The sequence below is a fragment of the Nerophis lumbriciformis genome, linkage group LG19 (assembly GCF_033978685.3).
Source record: "Nerophis lumbriciformis linkage group LG19, RoL_Nlum_v2.1, whole genome shotgun sequence".
Lineage (NCBI taxonomy): Eukaryota > Metazoa > Chordata > Actinopteri > Syngnathiformes > Syngnathidae > Nerophis > Nerophis lumbriciformis.
In genome coordinates, this window is record NC_084566.2 from 36,977,622 (window position 1) to 36,994,097 (window position 16,476).

General features: G+C 42.3%; 1 protein-coding gene across 3 annotated transcripts in view; it reads right to left on the bottom strand.

The window, feature by feature from the left end:
* Positions 1–302: 302 nt before the first annotated feature.
* LOC133618472 (uncharacterized) overlaps positions 303–16,476 on the bottom strand; it is a 55,932-nt gene continuing 39,758 nt past the window's right edge. The window contains exons 1-3 of one of the 3 annotated variants that reach the window (XM_061978857.2): positions 11,018–11,692; positions 8,105–10,985; positions 303–1,166 (exon numbers count right to left, since the gene is read on the bottom strand). In XM_061978857.2, coding sequence (XP_061834841.1) covers positions 736–1,166; positions 8,105–8,384 — 711 coding nt within the window. In that variant the 5' untranslated portion in view covers positions 8,385–10,985; positions 11,018–11,692 and the 3' untranslated portion in view covers positions 303–735. Of the gene's footprint in view, positions 1,167–8,104; positions 11,693–16,476 lie in introns of those variants that run through there. The other 2 variants (XM_061978856.2, XM_061978858.2) reach the window with 2 other exon arrangements.

A 16,476-nucleotide genomic window follows, 5' to 3' on the forward strand; every position in this document is an offset into this window, starting at 1 on the left:
ACCCGTCTAGCTCAACGCCAACATTTAAGTTATGACTTGAAGCAGTTGTTTTCCAGATACTTACATGCGAACAAAAATGGGACCCATGACCTCCCTGCTTGGCACTCAGCATCAAGGGTTAGAATTGGGGGGTTAAATCACCAAAAATGATTCCCGGGCGCGGCTACCGATGCTGCTCACTTCTCCCCTCACCTCCCAGGGGGTGGAACAAGGGGATGGGTCAAATGCAGAGGATAATCTCACCACACCTAGAGTGTGTGTGTGACAATCATTGGTATTTTAACTTTAACTTTAAAGGAAAGGAAGACCCTCACAAACCGTACAAATCACTAAGATTCTTGGTGTGATGAAGAATAATAAGCCAGGGGAAAGTAGTGATTAGTACGATTACAAAATTAATAGGACTGTGTTGTCTGAATTTGCTGTGTCTACCGCGTTCCAGTCGGAAGAACGTTGAAATATACTTGGGTTGAGATGTGAAACGGTGAAGTTTAGTCTTGAGCCGGGCGGCCATGACTCATCAGGTCTTAGTCACGCGGTCACGTGACCCGGAAGAACACGCCATGTTGCTACATTGCTGTGTTTACAGTGTTACTACACATATAGAAAAAGAACAGTCATTCTCTGTCTGCAAATCCTTCTGATTCATTCCCACGTGGAGTCGGTCCAGGTCCAACATATTCCTGATCTGGAGTTCCCCCCCTCCCCATGTTGTCCCACGTCGGAGTCCGTGGGTCATACGCAGCCGCAGTTCTTGGCCGAGATGTTCTGTATGCTGTGGTAGCGGCTCCGGTTGTCCAGGAAGGAAAAGTCCTTCTCGAAAGCCGTGGGCCGGCAGCACGGACCGTTGCCGACCTTGTCCTTGCGGCCCCTCTTCTTGAAGCCAGTCCGCATCATGTGCTCCATGGTGATGTCGTAGTTGCGCCGCTGCGCCGTGCACTTGCCGCTGCAGTAGCGCAGCACCACCGTCTCGTCGCTGTCGTAGCCCAGGCCCAGCTCGCTCACTGTCAGCTCCAGTTCTCTCAGGGAGCAGGGCTTGGCCCGCCGGGCTCTTTTAGTCCTTCTGGTCTGGCTTTGGCTCCGGTTCTTCCGCTGCTTCCTGTCCATCAGGGTCCCAACCATGTGCTGAAGTTCACCTTCCGTGAAGCTCTGGAACATCATGGACACTGCGAGAGAAAAACAGGGTTTGGGTTAGAGCTCGGGCAATTGGGGCTAGGGTTGGAATGAGAGAACTAGACTCAGGGTTTTAGCAAGTGTTATAATTAGATTTTGGTTTAGAACTAGCTTTTAGGTTGAGGTCCTCTCCCAGGACTGGCATTTGGGTCAGAACTAGCTTTTAGGTTCAGGACCTCTCCTAGGACTGGCATTTGGGTTAGAACTAGCTTTTAGGTTGAGGTCCTCTCCTAGGACTGGCATTTGGGCAGAACTAGCTTTTAGGCTGAGGTCCTCTCCTACGACTGGCATTTGGTTTAGAACTAGCTTTTAGGTTCAGGACCTCTCCTAGGACTGGCATTTGGGTCAGAACTAGCTTTTAGCCTGAGGTCCTCTCCTAGGACTGGCATTTGGTCTAGAACTAGCTTTTAGGTTCAGGACCTCTCCTAGGACTGGCATTTGGGTCAGAATGAGCTTTTAGGTTGAGGTCCTCTCCTAGGACTGGCATTTGGGTCAGAACTAGCCTTTAGGCTGAGGTCCTCTCCGAGGACTGGCATTTGGGTCAAAACTAGCTTTTAGGTGTAGGTCCTCTCCTAAGACTGGCATTTGGGTCAGAACTAGCTTTTAGATTGAGGTCCTCTCCCAGGACTGGCATTTGGGTCAGAATTAGCTTTTAGGCTGAGGTCCTCTCCGAGGACTGGCATTTGGTTTAGAACTAGCTTTTAGGTTCAGGACCTCTCCTAGGACTGGCATTTGGGTCAGTACTCGCTTTTAGGTTGAGGTCCTCTCCCAAGACTGGCATTTGGGTCAGAACTAGCTTTTAGGTTGAGGTCCTCTCCCAGGACTGGCATTTGGGTCAGAACTAGCTTTTAGTTGAGGTCCTCTCCTTGGACTGGCATTTGGGTCAGAACTAGCTTTTAGGTTAAAGTTCTCTCCTAGGACTGGCATTTGGGTCAGAACTAGCTTTTAGGCTGAGGTCCTCTCCTATGACTGGCATTTGGTTTAGAACTAGATTTTAGGTTCAGGACCTCTCCTAAGACTGGCATTTGGGTCAGAACTAGCTTTTAGGTTGAGGTCCTCTCCTAGGACTGGCATTTGGGTCAGAACTAGCTTTTAGGTTGAGATCCTCTCCCAGGACTGGCATTTGGGTCAGAACTAGCTTTTAGGTTAAAGTTCTCTCCTAGGACTGGCATTTGGGTCAGAACTAGCTTTTAGGCTGAGGTCCTCTCCTACGACTGGCATTTGGTTTAGAATTAGCTTTTAGGTTGAGGTCCTCTCCTAAGACTGGCATTTGGGTCAGAACTAGCTTTTAAGTTGAGGTCCTCTCCCAGGACTGGCATTTGGGTCAGAACTAGCTTTTAGGTTGAGATCCTCACCCAGGACTGGCATTTGGGTCAGAACTAGCTTTTAGATAGAGGTGCTCTCCCAGGACTGGCATTTGGGTCAGAACTAGCTTTTAGGTTGATGTCCTCTCCCAGGACTGGCATTTGGGTCAGAACTAGCTTTTAGGTTGAGGTCCTCTCCCAGGACTGGCATTTGGGTCAGAATTAGCTTTTAGGTTGAGGTCCTCTCCCAGGACTGGCATTTGGGTCAGAACTAGCTTTTAGGTTGAGGTCCTCTCCCAGGACTGGCATTTGGGTCAGAACTAGCTTTTAGGTTGAGGTCCTCTCCCAGGACTGGCATTTGGGTCAGAACTAGCTTTTAGGTTAAAGTCCTCTCCTAGGACTGGCATTTGGGTCAGAACTAGCTTTTAGATTGAGGTCCCCTCCCAGGACTGGCATTTGGGTCAGAACTAGCTTTTAGGTTGAGGTCCTCTCCCAGGACTGGTATTTGGGTCAGAACTAGCTTTTAGGTTGAAGTCCTCTCCCAGGACTGGCATTTGGTTTAGAACTAGCTTTGAGGTTCAGGACCTCTCCTAGGACTGGCATTTGGGTCAGAACTCGCTTTTAGGTTGAGGTCCTCTCCCAGGACTGGCATTTGGGTCAGAACTAGCTTTTAGGTTGAGGTCCTCTCCCAGGACTGGCATTTGGGTCAGAACTAGCTTTTAGGTTAAAGTTCTCTCCTAGGACTGGCATTTGGGTCAGAACTAGCTTTTAGACTGAGGTCCTCTCCTACGACTGGCATTTGGTTTAGAATTAGCTTTTAGGTTGAGGTCCTCTCCTCAGACTGGCATTTGGGTCAGAACTAGCTTTTAGGTTGAGATCCTCACCCAGGACTGGCATTTGGGTCAGAACTAGCTTTTAGATAGAGGTCCTCTCCCAGGACTGGCATTTGGGTCAGAACTAGCTTTTAGGTTGATGTCCTCTCCCAGGACTGGCATTTGGGTCAGAACTAACTTTTAGGTTGAGGTCCTCTCCCAGGACTGGCATTTGGGTCAGAATTAGCTTTTAGGTTGAGGTCCTCTCCCAGGACTGGCATTTGGGTCAGAACTAGCTTTTAGGTTGAGATCCTCTCCCAGGACTGGCATTTGGGTCAGAACTAGCTTTTAGGTTGAGGTCTTCTCCTAGGCCTGGAATTTGGGTCAGAACTAGCTTTTTGGTTGAGGTCTTCTCCCAGGACTGGCATTTGGGTCAGAACTAGCTTTTAGGTTGAGGTCCTCTCCCAGGACTGGCATTTGGGTCAGAACTAGCTTTTAGATAGAGGTCCTCTCCCAGGACTGGCATTTGGGTCAGAACTAGCTTTTAGGTTGATGTCCTCTCCCAGGACTGGCATTTGGGTCAGAACTAGCTTTTAGGTTGAGGTCCTCTCCCAGGACTGGCATTTGGGTCAGAACTAGCTTTTAGGTTGAGGTCTTCTCCTAGGCCTGGAATTTGGGTCAGAACTAGCTTTTTGGTTGAGGTCCTCTCCCAGGACTGGCATTGGTTTAGAACTAGCTTTTAGGTTCAGGACCTCTCCTAAGACTGGCATTTTGGTCAGAACTAGCTTTTAGGTTGAGGTCCTCTCCTCAGACTGGTATTTGGGTTAGAATTAAGGCAGTGTTTCCCACACATTCATTTATTTGTGGCGGCCCGCCACGAAAGAATTACGTCCGCCACAAATGGATTTTTCGGCTTTTGACTCGCTCGACCGCTCATAAAAGCAATGGGACTCTGTCTGTGAATGTACCTTGTAGTTACAACTCCGGTGCAGTAGGTGGCGGTAGCCTACTATGCATTGTAACTCCGCCAATAGCACTTAATTCACCTGGTGGGCCAGAAGAAGAAGAAGAAGAAGAAGACGACGACGACGGAGTAAAAGAACGGACCGACCGGATCAAAATACGAGGGTAATATAGGTTATAAGTAGCTAGGTTATAGCTGCATCGCTCGCGGCTCGTCATATATTTAACGGTAATCCGCGATTTCACCGAGCGTTTCACTGACTGTGAGCAGCCTGACGCTGCTTCATTAACACCGCCGCTGTTTGACTCGGGGGCCGGGGCAGACGCACGCAGTAACAGTCTTCTGTTTTCATACCGACGAGCTAACGTGTCCAGGTTTTAGGTCCAGGTGTCAATAAACACACGTGGAGACGGTGCTTCAGATACTACATTAATACTCAAGCTAAAATGTCCACTGTCCATTGCAGCATGTGAATGCAATGAAAAGAATAAAATCTGAGCCAACCAGCTGTTAAAATGTTGTCCAGGTTAATGTTTTGGCCATTAAAGGCCCTTCATTTCAAGATTTCAACTGTGATCGGGCTTTAAACAGGTGGCTGACCTGTTCAGATGAGTGTAACTGCTACTGGTCAAATAATGTGAAACAGCATTTAATTTTACATGTATGCAATGTCATTTAAATGTAATTATAGATAATAATAATAATAATAATAATAATAAATACTGTGTAGTGTTGTAAATAGTCAACGGGAAGGATTTTAGTAAGATATAAGCCATGAGCACTACACAGCCAGAAAAAAACCTAGGCAGGACAAGTAAAAATATTGGGGCAAGTAGATTTGAGAAGTCGGGCAAGTAGAAAAAAACCTTAACGTTGAACGCTGCATGTGTTGAGCTGCTGCCGCTTAAGGTTAGACGGCACTGTACATAGAGCGGTTCTGCTCGTTAGTAATAAATTCTAATGTTGGATGTTCACTCCTTCACACAGATGAGTATAGAAAAATAATTCATTAATTAATTAACTAATTTATATTCTTATGTGCCTTATAGAGAGGACCACGACAAAACATAGAGCGACTAGCTCCAGTGCGACCTGTTCAGCAGCAGCAGGAGGAGGAGGAGGAGGTTGACTGACTGTGGCAGGACACCTCTGCCTCTGTTTCACTTTATGTTGCTGGTAAATAATATGGTTGTAGTAGTAGGCTAAAGTTAAATTATTTAGTATGCACTAATTAAAGGGGCAGAGCTTTAAGAGACATTTTAGCTTTTATATTTTATAAGATATATTTTTTGTAAGAACCACAATTAATAAATATATTTCAGTGAATAACTAATTGTTCAAATCTGTATATAAATATGTACATAAAGTGTTGTAATTATATTCCAACTCCGCGTTCTTCTTGGTCATCGCCGCTGCCGCCGCCACCCGACCACACCACCACAAATAGATGCCTGTCCTGTGGGAAACACTGTTAGGGTTTGAGAGCATATTGAAGGCATATTTTTATCTATTTTATTTTTATACAAGTTTTTGTTTTAATTTCGGGCTCGGGTCAGTGTTTTGGTTAAAACTAGGGTTAGGGCTAAAATTAAACCTGGATTATGATTTTGGTTACAGTTGAAATAAAGTTTTGGGTCAGAACTAGCTTTTAGATTGAGGTCCTCTCCCAGGACTGGCATTTGGGGTCAGAACTAGCTTTTAGGTTGAGGTCCTCTCCCAGGACTGGCATTTGGGTCAGAACTAGCTTTTAGGTTGAGGTCCTCTCCGAGGACTGGCATTTGGTTTAGAACTAGCTTTAAGGTTCAGGTCCTCTCCTAGGACTGGAATTTGGGTCAGAACTAGCTTTTAGGTTGAGATTCACTCCCAGGACTGGCATTTGGGTCAGAACTAGCTTTTAGGTTGAGGTCCTCTCCCAGGACTGGCATTTGGGTCAGAACTAGCTTTTAGGTTGAGGTCCTCTCCCAGGACTGGCATTTGGTTTAGAACTAGCTTTTAGGTTCAGGACCTCTCCTAGGACTGGCATTTGGGTCAGAACTCGCTTTTAGGTTGAGGTCCTCTCCCAGGACTGGCATTTGGGTCAGAACTAGCTTGTAGGCTGAGGTCCTCTCCTACGATTGGCATTTGGTTTAGAACTAGCTTTTAGGTTCAGGACCTCTCCTAAGACTGGCATTTGGGTCAGAACTAGCTTTTAGGTTGAGGTCCTCTCCCAGGACTGGCATTTGGGTCAGAACTAGCTTTTAGGTTGAGGTCCTCTCCCAGGACTGGCATTTGGGTCAGAACTAGCTTTTAGGTTGAGGTCCTCTCCCAGGACTGGCATTTGGGTCAGAATTAGCTTTTAGGTTGAGGTCTTCTCCTAGGACTGGCATTTGGGTCAGAACTAGCTTTTAGATTGAGATCCTCTCCCAGGACTGGCATTTGGGTCAGAACTAGCTTTAAGGCTGAGGTCCTCTCCCAGGACTGGCATATGGGTCAGAACTAGCTTTTAGGTTGAGGTCCTCTCCTAGGACTGGCATTTGGGTCAGAACTAGCTTTTAGGTTGAGGTCCTCTCCTAGGACTGGCATTTGGGTCAGTACTAGCTTTTAGGTTGAGGTCCTCTCCCAGGACTGGCATTTGGGTCAGAACTAGCTTTTAGGTTCAGGACCTCTCCTAAGACTGGCATTTGGGTCAGAACTAGCTTTTAGGTTCAGGACCTCTCCTAAGACTGGCATTTGGGTCAGAACTAGCTTTTAGGTTGAGGTCCTCTCCCAGGACTGGCATTTGGTTTAGAACTAGCTTTTAGGTTCAGGACCTCTCCTAGGACTGGCATTTGGGTCAGAATTAGCTTTTAGGTTGAGGTCCTCTCCTAGGACTGGCATTTTTTAGGTTGAGGTCCTCTCCCAGGACTGGCATTTGGTTTAGAACTAGCTTTTAGGTTCAGGACCTCTCCTAGGACTGGCATTTGGGTCAGAACTAGCTTTTAGGTTGAGGTCCTCTCCTAGGACTGGCATTTGGGTCAGTACTAGCTTTTAGGTTGAGGTCCTCTCCCAGGACTGGCATTTGGGTCAGAACTAGCTTTTAGGTTCAGGCCCTCTCCTAAGACTGGCATTTGGGTCAGAACTAGCTTTTAGGTTGAGGTCCTCTCCTCGGACTGGCATTTGGGTTAGAACTAAGGGTTTGAGAGCATATTGAAGGCACATTTTTATCTATTTTATTTTTTATACAAGTTTTTGTTTTAATTTCGGGCTCGGGTCAGTGTTTTGGTTAAAACTAGAGTTAGGGCTAAAATTAAACCTGGATTATGATTTTCGTTACAGTTGAAATAATGTTTTGGGTTAGAACTAGGGTTCAGGTCTTCACCTACAATTGGCATTTGGAATAGGTTTAGATTTATGGTTTGGTTTAGAATTAGAGTTTGGTCTATGGTTAGGTTTGGATTTGGGCTATGGTTGGAATTAGGTTTTGTGTTAAAACTGGGGTTTGCGTTCAAGCCTAAGGGTTAGTGTTTGGGTTTCAGTTCAATTAAGGACTTTGGGCTAGGATTGGAACGAGGGTTCGGGCTTGGGTTAGGGTTCGGACCACTGCACTGTCAATCAGGTAGACTGACACCATTACTGTGCATGCTGGACTGAAGGAAATGTAATCAAAACAGCTTTTCACGCAAGCGCAAGAGAAGATAACGACATGTAAGTCGTTAATTGCCTGCACAACATTACGAGACATTCAAACCTGCTCTAACGTGCCGCTATGAGCATGATGTCATGCTGCATATTTTGACACTTCCCGCTAACACACCTGAGCTGGCACGGGAGCAGCCGCCAGGTGGACGGGAGCGTCATGGCAACGTTCTTACGTCAGTCCCGAGAAAACTTACACTCGGAGAGGAGAGAGCTCATGTCTGCCGAGCGCGGCCGCCGACGGAGGCCGACACCCCAGCCGGGCGGAGATGATGGCGATGATGAGGTTTCTGACGGTGAGGTGGAAGGGTACCACGAGGAGGAGGAGGATGATGATGATGATGATGATGAGGATGAGGTGTGTTTGGTCTTGGCTTTAGGCGCTCCCACGACGGTGGCCATGTTTTTAATGAGGACGACAGACAGGGCGGCGCCACAGAGCACAAAGGCAAAAGTAGCACTTTTCCATAACTTCATCTTAGAACGTGGAAGAGCATTGAAACTCTGGCGGGAAGGAGAAGGAGAAGAAGAAGAAGAAGGAGAAACGATCAAACGTTACTTGAGTGTTCAGTCGCACTTTTTACCACATGCCACAAATCAGCTCACTCTCACTTTGTGACACCTGAGAATGCAGCGAGAAGGTCTCACGGAACCCTGAGACTTTTCCTTCAAGTCCTCAGGCTTCCTACATACATAAACATGTGAAGGTGATTGTTTTTCTTATTTTCTTCTCCGGGAATCCGTTTTTTTTTTTTTTTTATGTGGTGGAACAAAAACGTACCTTGTTTGAGTGCATATGCAGACCCTCCCTGTCAAAGGTTGCTTGGTTTATCCCTCCTTTTGTACCCTAAAGCAGGGGTCGGCAACCCAAAATGTTGAAAGAGCCAAATTACAAATCTGTCTGGAGCCGCAAAAAAAAAAATTGTGGCTCAATTTTTGTTTCATCTCAACTAAATTTGTTGGTTTTCTGACATGGACTTGTTTCTTGGGAATGCCATTCTAAAACCTTAATTCTAGCCTGATTTAGCCATTCCTTTACCACTTTTGACGTGTGTTTGGGATCATTGTTGGAACACCCAACTGCGCCCAAGACCCAACCTCCGGGCTGATAATTTTAGCTTGTCCTGAAGAATTTGGAGGTAATCCTCCTTTTTCATTGTTCCATTTACTCTCTGTAAAGCACCAGTTCCATTGGCAGCAAAACAAGCCAAGAGCATAGGACTACCACCACCATGCTTGACGGTAGGGATGGCGTTCCTGGGATTAAAAGCCTCAACTTTTCTCCTCCAAACGTATTGCTGGGTATTGTGGCCAAACAGCTCCATTTTTGTTTCATCAGAAGCTTGTCAATGGCTACCAAAAGCACCCTCCTACATACATAAACATGTGAAGGTGATTGTTTTTCTTATTTTCTTCTCCGGGAATCGTTTTTTTTTTTTATTCGTGTGGTGGAACAAAAATGTACCTTGTTTGAGTGCATATGCACTGTTAAAGGTTGCTTCAGGTTGCTCGGTTTATCCCTCCTTTTATACCCTAAAGCAGGGGTCGGCAACCCAAAATGTTGAAAGAGCCAAATTACAAATCTGTCTGGAGCCGCAAAAAAAAAATTGTGGCTCAATTTTTGTTTCATCTCAACTAAATTTGTTGTTTTTCTGACATGGACTTGTTTCATCAGAATTGTCCACACGTTTAAGTCAGGACTTTGGGAATGCCATTCTAAAACCTTCATTCTAGCCTGATGTAGCCATTCCTTTACCACTTTTGAAGTGTTTGGGATCATTGTCCTCCTGGAACACCCAACTGCGCCCAAGACCCAACCTGATGATTTTAGGTTGTCCTGAAGAATTTGGAGGTAATCCTCCTTTTTCATTGTCCCATTTAAAGCACCAGTTCCATTGGCAGCAAAACAAGCCAAGAGCATAATACTACCACCACCATGCTTGACGGTAGGGATGGCATTCCTGGGATTAAAAGCCTCAACTTTTCTCCTCCAAACGTATTGCTGGGTATTGTGGCCAAACAGCTACATTTTTGTTTCATCATAAGCTTGTCAATGGCTACCAAAAGCACCCTCCTACATACATAAACATGTGAACGTGATTGTTTTTCTTATTTTCTTCTCCGGGAATCCGGTTTTTTTTTTTATTCATGTGGTGGAACAAAAATGTACCTTGTTTGAGTGCATATGCAGACCCTCCCTGTCAAAGGTTGCTCGGTTTATCCCTCCTTTTATACCCTAAAGCAGGGGTCGGCAACCCAAAATGTTGAAAGAGCCAAATTACAAATCTGTCTGGAGCCGCAAAAAAAAAATTGTGGCTCAATTTTTGTTTCATCTCAGCTAAATTTGTTGGTTTTCTGACATGGACTTGTTTCTTCAGCATTGTCCACAGGTTTAAGTCAGGACTTTGGGAAGGCCATTCTATAACCTTAATTCGAGCCTGATTTATTACCACTTTTGACGTGTGTTTGGGGTCATTGTCCTGTTGGAACACCCAACTGCGCCCAAGACCCAACCTCCGAGCTGATGATTTTAGCTTGTCCTGAAGAATTTGGAGGTAATCCTCCTTTTTCATTGTCCCATTTAAAGCACCAGTTCCATTGGCAGCAAAACAGACCCAGAGCATAATACTACCACCACCATGCTTGACGGTAGGTTTGGTGTTCCTGGGATTAAAAGCCTCAACTTTTCTCCTCCAAACGTATTGCTGGGTATTGTGGCCAAACAGCTACATTTTTGTTTCATCAGAAGCTTGTCAATGGCTACCAAAAGCACCCTCCTACATACATAAACATGTGAAGGTGATTGTTTTTCTTATTTTCTTCTCCGGGAATCCGTTTTTTTATTTTTTTATTCGTGTGGTGGAACAAAAATGTACCTTGTTTGAGTGCATATGCAGACCCTCCCTGTCAAAGGTTGCTTGGTTTATCCCTCCTTTTATACCCTAAAGCAGGGGTCGGCAACCCAAAATGTTGAAAGAGCCAAATTACAAATCTGTCTGGAGCCGCAAAAAAAAAATTGTGGCTCAAATTTTGTTTCATCTCAACTAAATTTGTTGGTTTTCTGACATGGACTTGTTTCTTCAGCATTGTCCACACGTTTAAGTCAGGACTTTGGGAATGCCATTCTAAAACCTTAATTCGAGCCTGATTTATTACCACTTTTGACGTGTGTTTGGGGTCATTGTCCTGCTGGAACACCCAACTGCGCCCAAGACCCAACCTCCGGGCTGATGATTTTAGCTTGTCCTGAAGAATTTGGAGGTAATCCTCCTTTCTCATTGTCCCATTTAAAGCACCAGTTCCATTGGCAGCAAAACAAGCCAAGAGCATAATACTACCACCACCATGCTTGACGGTAGGTATGGTGTTCCTGGGATTAAAGGCCTCAACTTTTCTCCTCCAAACATATTGCTGGGTATTGTGGCCAAACAGCTCAATTTTTGTTTCATCATAAGCTTGTCAATGGCTACCAAAAGCACCCTCCTACATACATAAACATGTGAAGGTGATTGTTTTTCTTATTTTCTTCTCCGGGAATCCGTTTTTTTTTTATTCGTGTAGTGGAACAAAAATGTACCTTGTTTGAGTGCATATGCAGACCCTCCCTTTCATAGGTTGCTTCAGGTTGCTCGGTCCTTTAAGCAGGGGTCGGCAACCCAAAATGTTGAAAGAGCCAAATTACAACAACAACAAAATCTGTTTGGAGCCGCAAAAAAAAAATTGTGGCCAAACAGCTCAATTTTTGTTTCATCTGACCACATAACTTTCCTCCAGAAGGTCTTATCTTTGTCCATGTGATGTCAGGTGAAACAAAAATGGAGCTGTTTGGCCACAGCAATATGTTTTGTCTTTTGACCCAGCACATTTGCTCAAATTTTCAGTAGACCCATAATAAATTCATAAAAATAAAAAAAAACTTCATGAATGTTTTTAGTGACCAACAAGTATGTGCTCCAATCACTCTATCACAAAAAAAATAAGAGTTGTAGAAATGATTGGAAACTCAAGACAGCCATGACATGATGTTCTTTACAAGTGTATGTAAACTTTTGACCGCGACTGTAAGTGTCTATATTAGCTATATTAGCCTACTATCAAAGGCTTGACGCAAATCTTCGTTGACAGAAATGTCGTACATATATTTTTATTCTACACATTTTTGCAACATTGGAAATCATTAGTAAAATGGAGGCTTCTCACAAGATGAGTTAACTTCTGGAAATGACTGGCTCATGGTGGCCAAAGGTATAGGTGTGTTGGTCCAAGTTTAAGGAAAGGAAATAATAAATCAACCAAAGCTCACCTTTATGCATTCACGCACAGCATAAAACATTTGGTGGACAGAACGAGACATGGAAGGAGTGTCATAAAACACGTCTTTCTGTGGCAGCGTCGGAGAAAGTCGGACATGTAAACTAACTACGATGAGTTCACGGATCGCTGAAATTAGTAGGACAAAACGGTGCTCGCCAAATACTCTCATCGGTGAAGCACGTTTTTACATAAACAGTGGGATTTATAACACTTAAGAAGGTTTGTTCTTCCACAGAAAATATATTAAAACAAAAAAGATATTTTCATCTTTTTTCATTTTCACACATCTCTGAAAGAGGTCCAGGGAGCCACTAAGGTGGCGCTAAAGTGGCTCTAGAGCCGCGGGTTGCTGACCCCCCGCCCTAAAGCTAGCCCCAACCCTACACTGCAAAAAGTGAAATCTAAGTAAGATGAAATATGTCAAATAAGGGTGATATTTGCTTCTTTTCTGTCTGATAAGATCATTCTTCTCACTAAGCAGATTTTATGTTAGAGTGTTTTACTTGTTTTAAGTAAATAAAAGTAAATATTAATATTGTTTAAATTATTTATATATTATTATTTTATTATTATATTATATTATTATATATTATATTATTATATATATTTATTATTATTATTATTATTATTATTATTTATATTATATTTAAAATATTATTTAAGTAAATATTACAGTTTTTTGCTGAGATTTGATGACCTATATTGAGTAAAACATGCTTGAAACTAGAATATCAACTGTTGCAAAGCTGTGTCATCAACACTCACAAGTATAAAACTGCTTTTTTAAAGTACCGTATTTTTCGGAGTATAAGTCGCACCGGAGTATAAGTCGCACCTGCCATAAATGCATAATAAAAAAGGAAAAAAACATATATAAATCGCATTGGAGCCCAGCCAAACTATGAAAAAAACTGCGACTTATAGTCCGAAAAATAAGGTAATCATTTCTTACTTCAAGCATGAAAAAAAAAAATCATGATGCCGAGCGCATATCATTATGTCAAGATAATGGCACTAGCATTTACTTATTTAAGAATATTTTTCAACATATTGAGCAAAAAGGTCCAAAAAAAAAGCACTTATTAGTGAGAATTTACTTATTTTAAGGTATTTTTGTTAGCTAATTTTACTTGTTTTGGAAAGTCTTGACAAGCCGGATTTTCTTGTTCTATTGGCAGATAATTTTGCTTAGTCCAAGTAAAATACCCCTCATTTTTATATATTTTTTTTCTTGTTTTTGAACACTGAACTCAAAGAGCTTTTAAAAACTCTGTGTTTGCGTGCACTTGCAGACCTTCACTTTTGTTAAAAGGGGCAAGAGGTTGCTGCTTCGTTTATCCCTCCCCTCGTTATCGTCACACCGCACGTACTTTTCAAGCACTTACAGATTCGCATATCTCTTATCATGTCACACACACAAAAAAAGCCAGAAAAGAAATCATTTCCCCTGAGCCGGAAATAAGTAAATATCCGTCAGTGTCTAACAGCGAATCCAGGCTGGCCTCAAAGTGTTTTGCCAGACTGGGTTGTGTTCACACACGTCTGTGGAGCTCCCACTGACACATACATGTGGATCCAGGCCATTACAACTATGTATGTGATAAATGGCGAGCCTCATAATTATAACAACAGTCAGGGATGTCCCCACTTTTGGCCTCAGATCCTGATCTGATACAACAGATTATAGAAGTGAAAATGTTTTATAGCATGTAACTAAAGCACAGATGTCAAACTCAAGGCCCGGGGGCCCAGATTTGGCCCGTGACATCATTTTATCTGGCCTGCAAACACCTGGAAATGACATGTGTCAATAAAGTACTTCATATTTTCTCACTAAATGTAATGGATTTTTTCAATTTTGACAGAAAAAAATATATGCACTGCTCGAAATTGCATGCCTTTTAAACTTTATAAGTATCCAATATCGCAACAAATGTTACAGTATATTATCCTACTTTCCAAAAATGTTTTTGTCTAAATAAAGCATACTTGCCAACCTTGAGACCTCCGATTTCAGGAGGTGGGGGGTGGGTAGGGGGTGGAGGGCGTGGTCGGAGGTGGGGTGGGGGCGTGGTTAAGAGGGGAAGAGTATATTGACAGCTAGAATTCACCAAGTCAAGTATTTCATACATATATATATATATATATATATATATATATATATATATATATATATATATATATGTCTTAATAAGGTTATCCAAAAAATAGTGCTCGATACCGTAGTAGAGCGCGATATATGTATGTGTGGGAAAAAAAATCACAAGACTACTTCATCTCTACAGGCCTGTTTCATGAGGGGTTCCCTCAATCATCAGGAGATTAATGATGATTGAGGGAACCCCTCATGAAACAGGCCTGTAGAGATGAAGTAGTCTTGTGATTTTTTTTCCCACACATACATATATATATATATATATATATATATATATATATATATATATATATATATATATATATATATCCAGTGATTATACTATAAAGTTATTTTCCATTTAACTTAACCCGTTTTAGATTATTTTTTATTTAAAATCGCTGAATTTTCACATTTGCCGTTCAAATACTGAGAAGAGACGGTGTGGTGAACAGCAGCCAGTTGAGGCACGTCACTCAGTGCCTCAACATGGATTGCGGACTCGGCTAACTGCTGGCCTGCTGTGCAGTGAGACTGTATTGCTATATGAATTATATTATACATTTCCATAGTTTAGTTAGCTGAGGTATATAATGTACAGTGTATTTTGTCAACAACTGTATGTGTGTAAAGTATTTCTTGTGCTGAGCGATCATAAAACGGCTGCAAAAGACGCACTGGCTGAGGCTCGCCTCCTGCACCCCCGCCGTAGAATGCACGGCAACCCCTGAGTGTTATATCAACTAAAGCCCACACTTAAACTTTCCACGTGCAAGATTGAATCTATTTAAAAAAGTTATTTCATAAGAAGCCAAAAAGTGCAAAAACAATAATGTTCGTGTTGGAGAAGTTGTGAATGACTGCAGGGCCACAACATTAGGTACACCTGCAGACTGCAGGTGTATCTAATTCACAACTCCTCCAACACGAACATTATTGTTTTTGCACTTTTTGGCTTCTTATTAAATAACTTTTGTAACCTATTTTCATGGGCTTTCCTCTTTGTGATGTTAAGTTCCTGTTATGCACTGTTATACAGTATATGCCTTGAGCTCTTATTTTGAAGGCGCTAAGAGTGGAAGTGATGTCACGTTGCGGAGTTTTTTGAAAGAAGGTAAATAAAGTGGTCCTCGTGTAAACTGGAGCCTCCGTGTTTGTTATTTTGTAGTTTCATACAGTATAGGCGACATTTATAAACCCTCGGTTACACTTTTTTAAATAGATTCAATCTTGCACGTGGAAAGTTTAAGTGAGGGCTTTAGTTGCGGCGCATGGACTTAATTTCTAAGTAAAGGTAAGACCATAATAACGTTTTTTTTATTAAATGTGCTATTTTGTGTGCTACAGTTTGTATGTGTAAAGTTAAAGTTAAGTTAAAGTACCAATGATTGTCACACACACACTAGGTGTAATGAAATGTGTCCTCTGCATTTGACCCATCCCCTTGTTCACCCCCTGGGAGGTGAGGGGAGCAGTGGGCAGCAGCGGCGCCGCGCCTGGGAATAATTTTTGGTGATTTAACCCCCAATTCTAACCCTTGATGCTGAGTGCCAAGCAGGGAAGAATGCTGGTATGAGCTTTTAAACATAACCCGTTAACTGCTGCCAATCAAATGGTGAATAAGATACTCTTTAGGGTTCATATGTTTGTAAATCTGACTGTGATGAAGTCAGTGCCTCACCAGCCATCAACCTCACCGTACGTCACTGATATATATATATATATATATATATATATATATATATATATATATATATATATATATATATATATATATATATATATATATCTACATCCTGAAAATATGCAAACAAAACTGTGTTTAGATAATTGATACTTCAAACTTGCATAAATAAATATTAAGGAATATAACATAACTTGGCTTCTGAGAGCTTCAAAATGTAATGAATAAAATGCTAAAGTTGTTGATAAACAAGCAATTATTTTAATAATTAAATATGGTCATTTTAAATGAATTATTATGATCATTTAAAATTAATTATTTCAAATATGTTTATTGTAATGTATAATTCTATGGCTGGATGTAATAAGGAGTCAGAAAAAATACAAATAAAATATACAATTAATTTTGATGTTTTTAGCAAAATATAGTAATTTTTT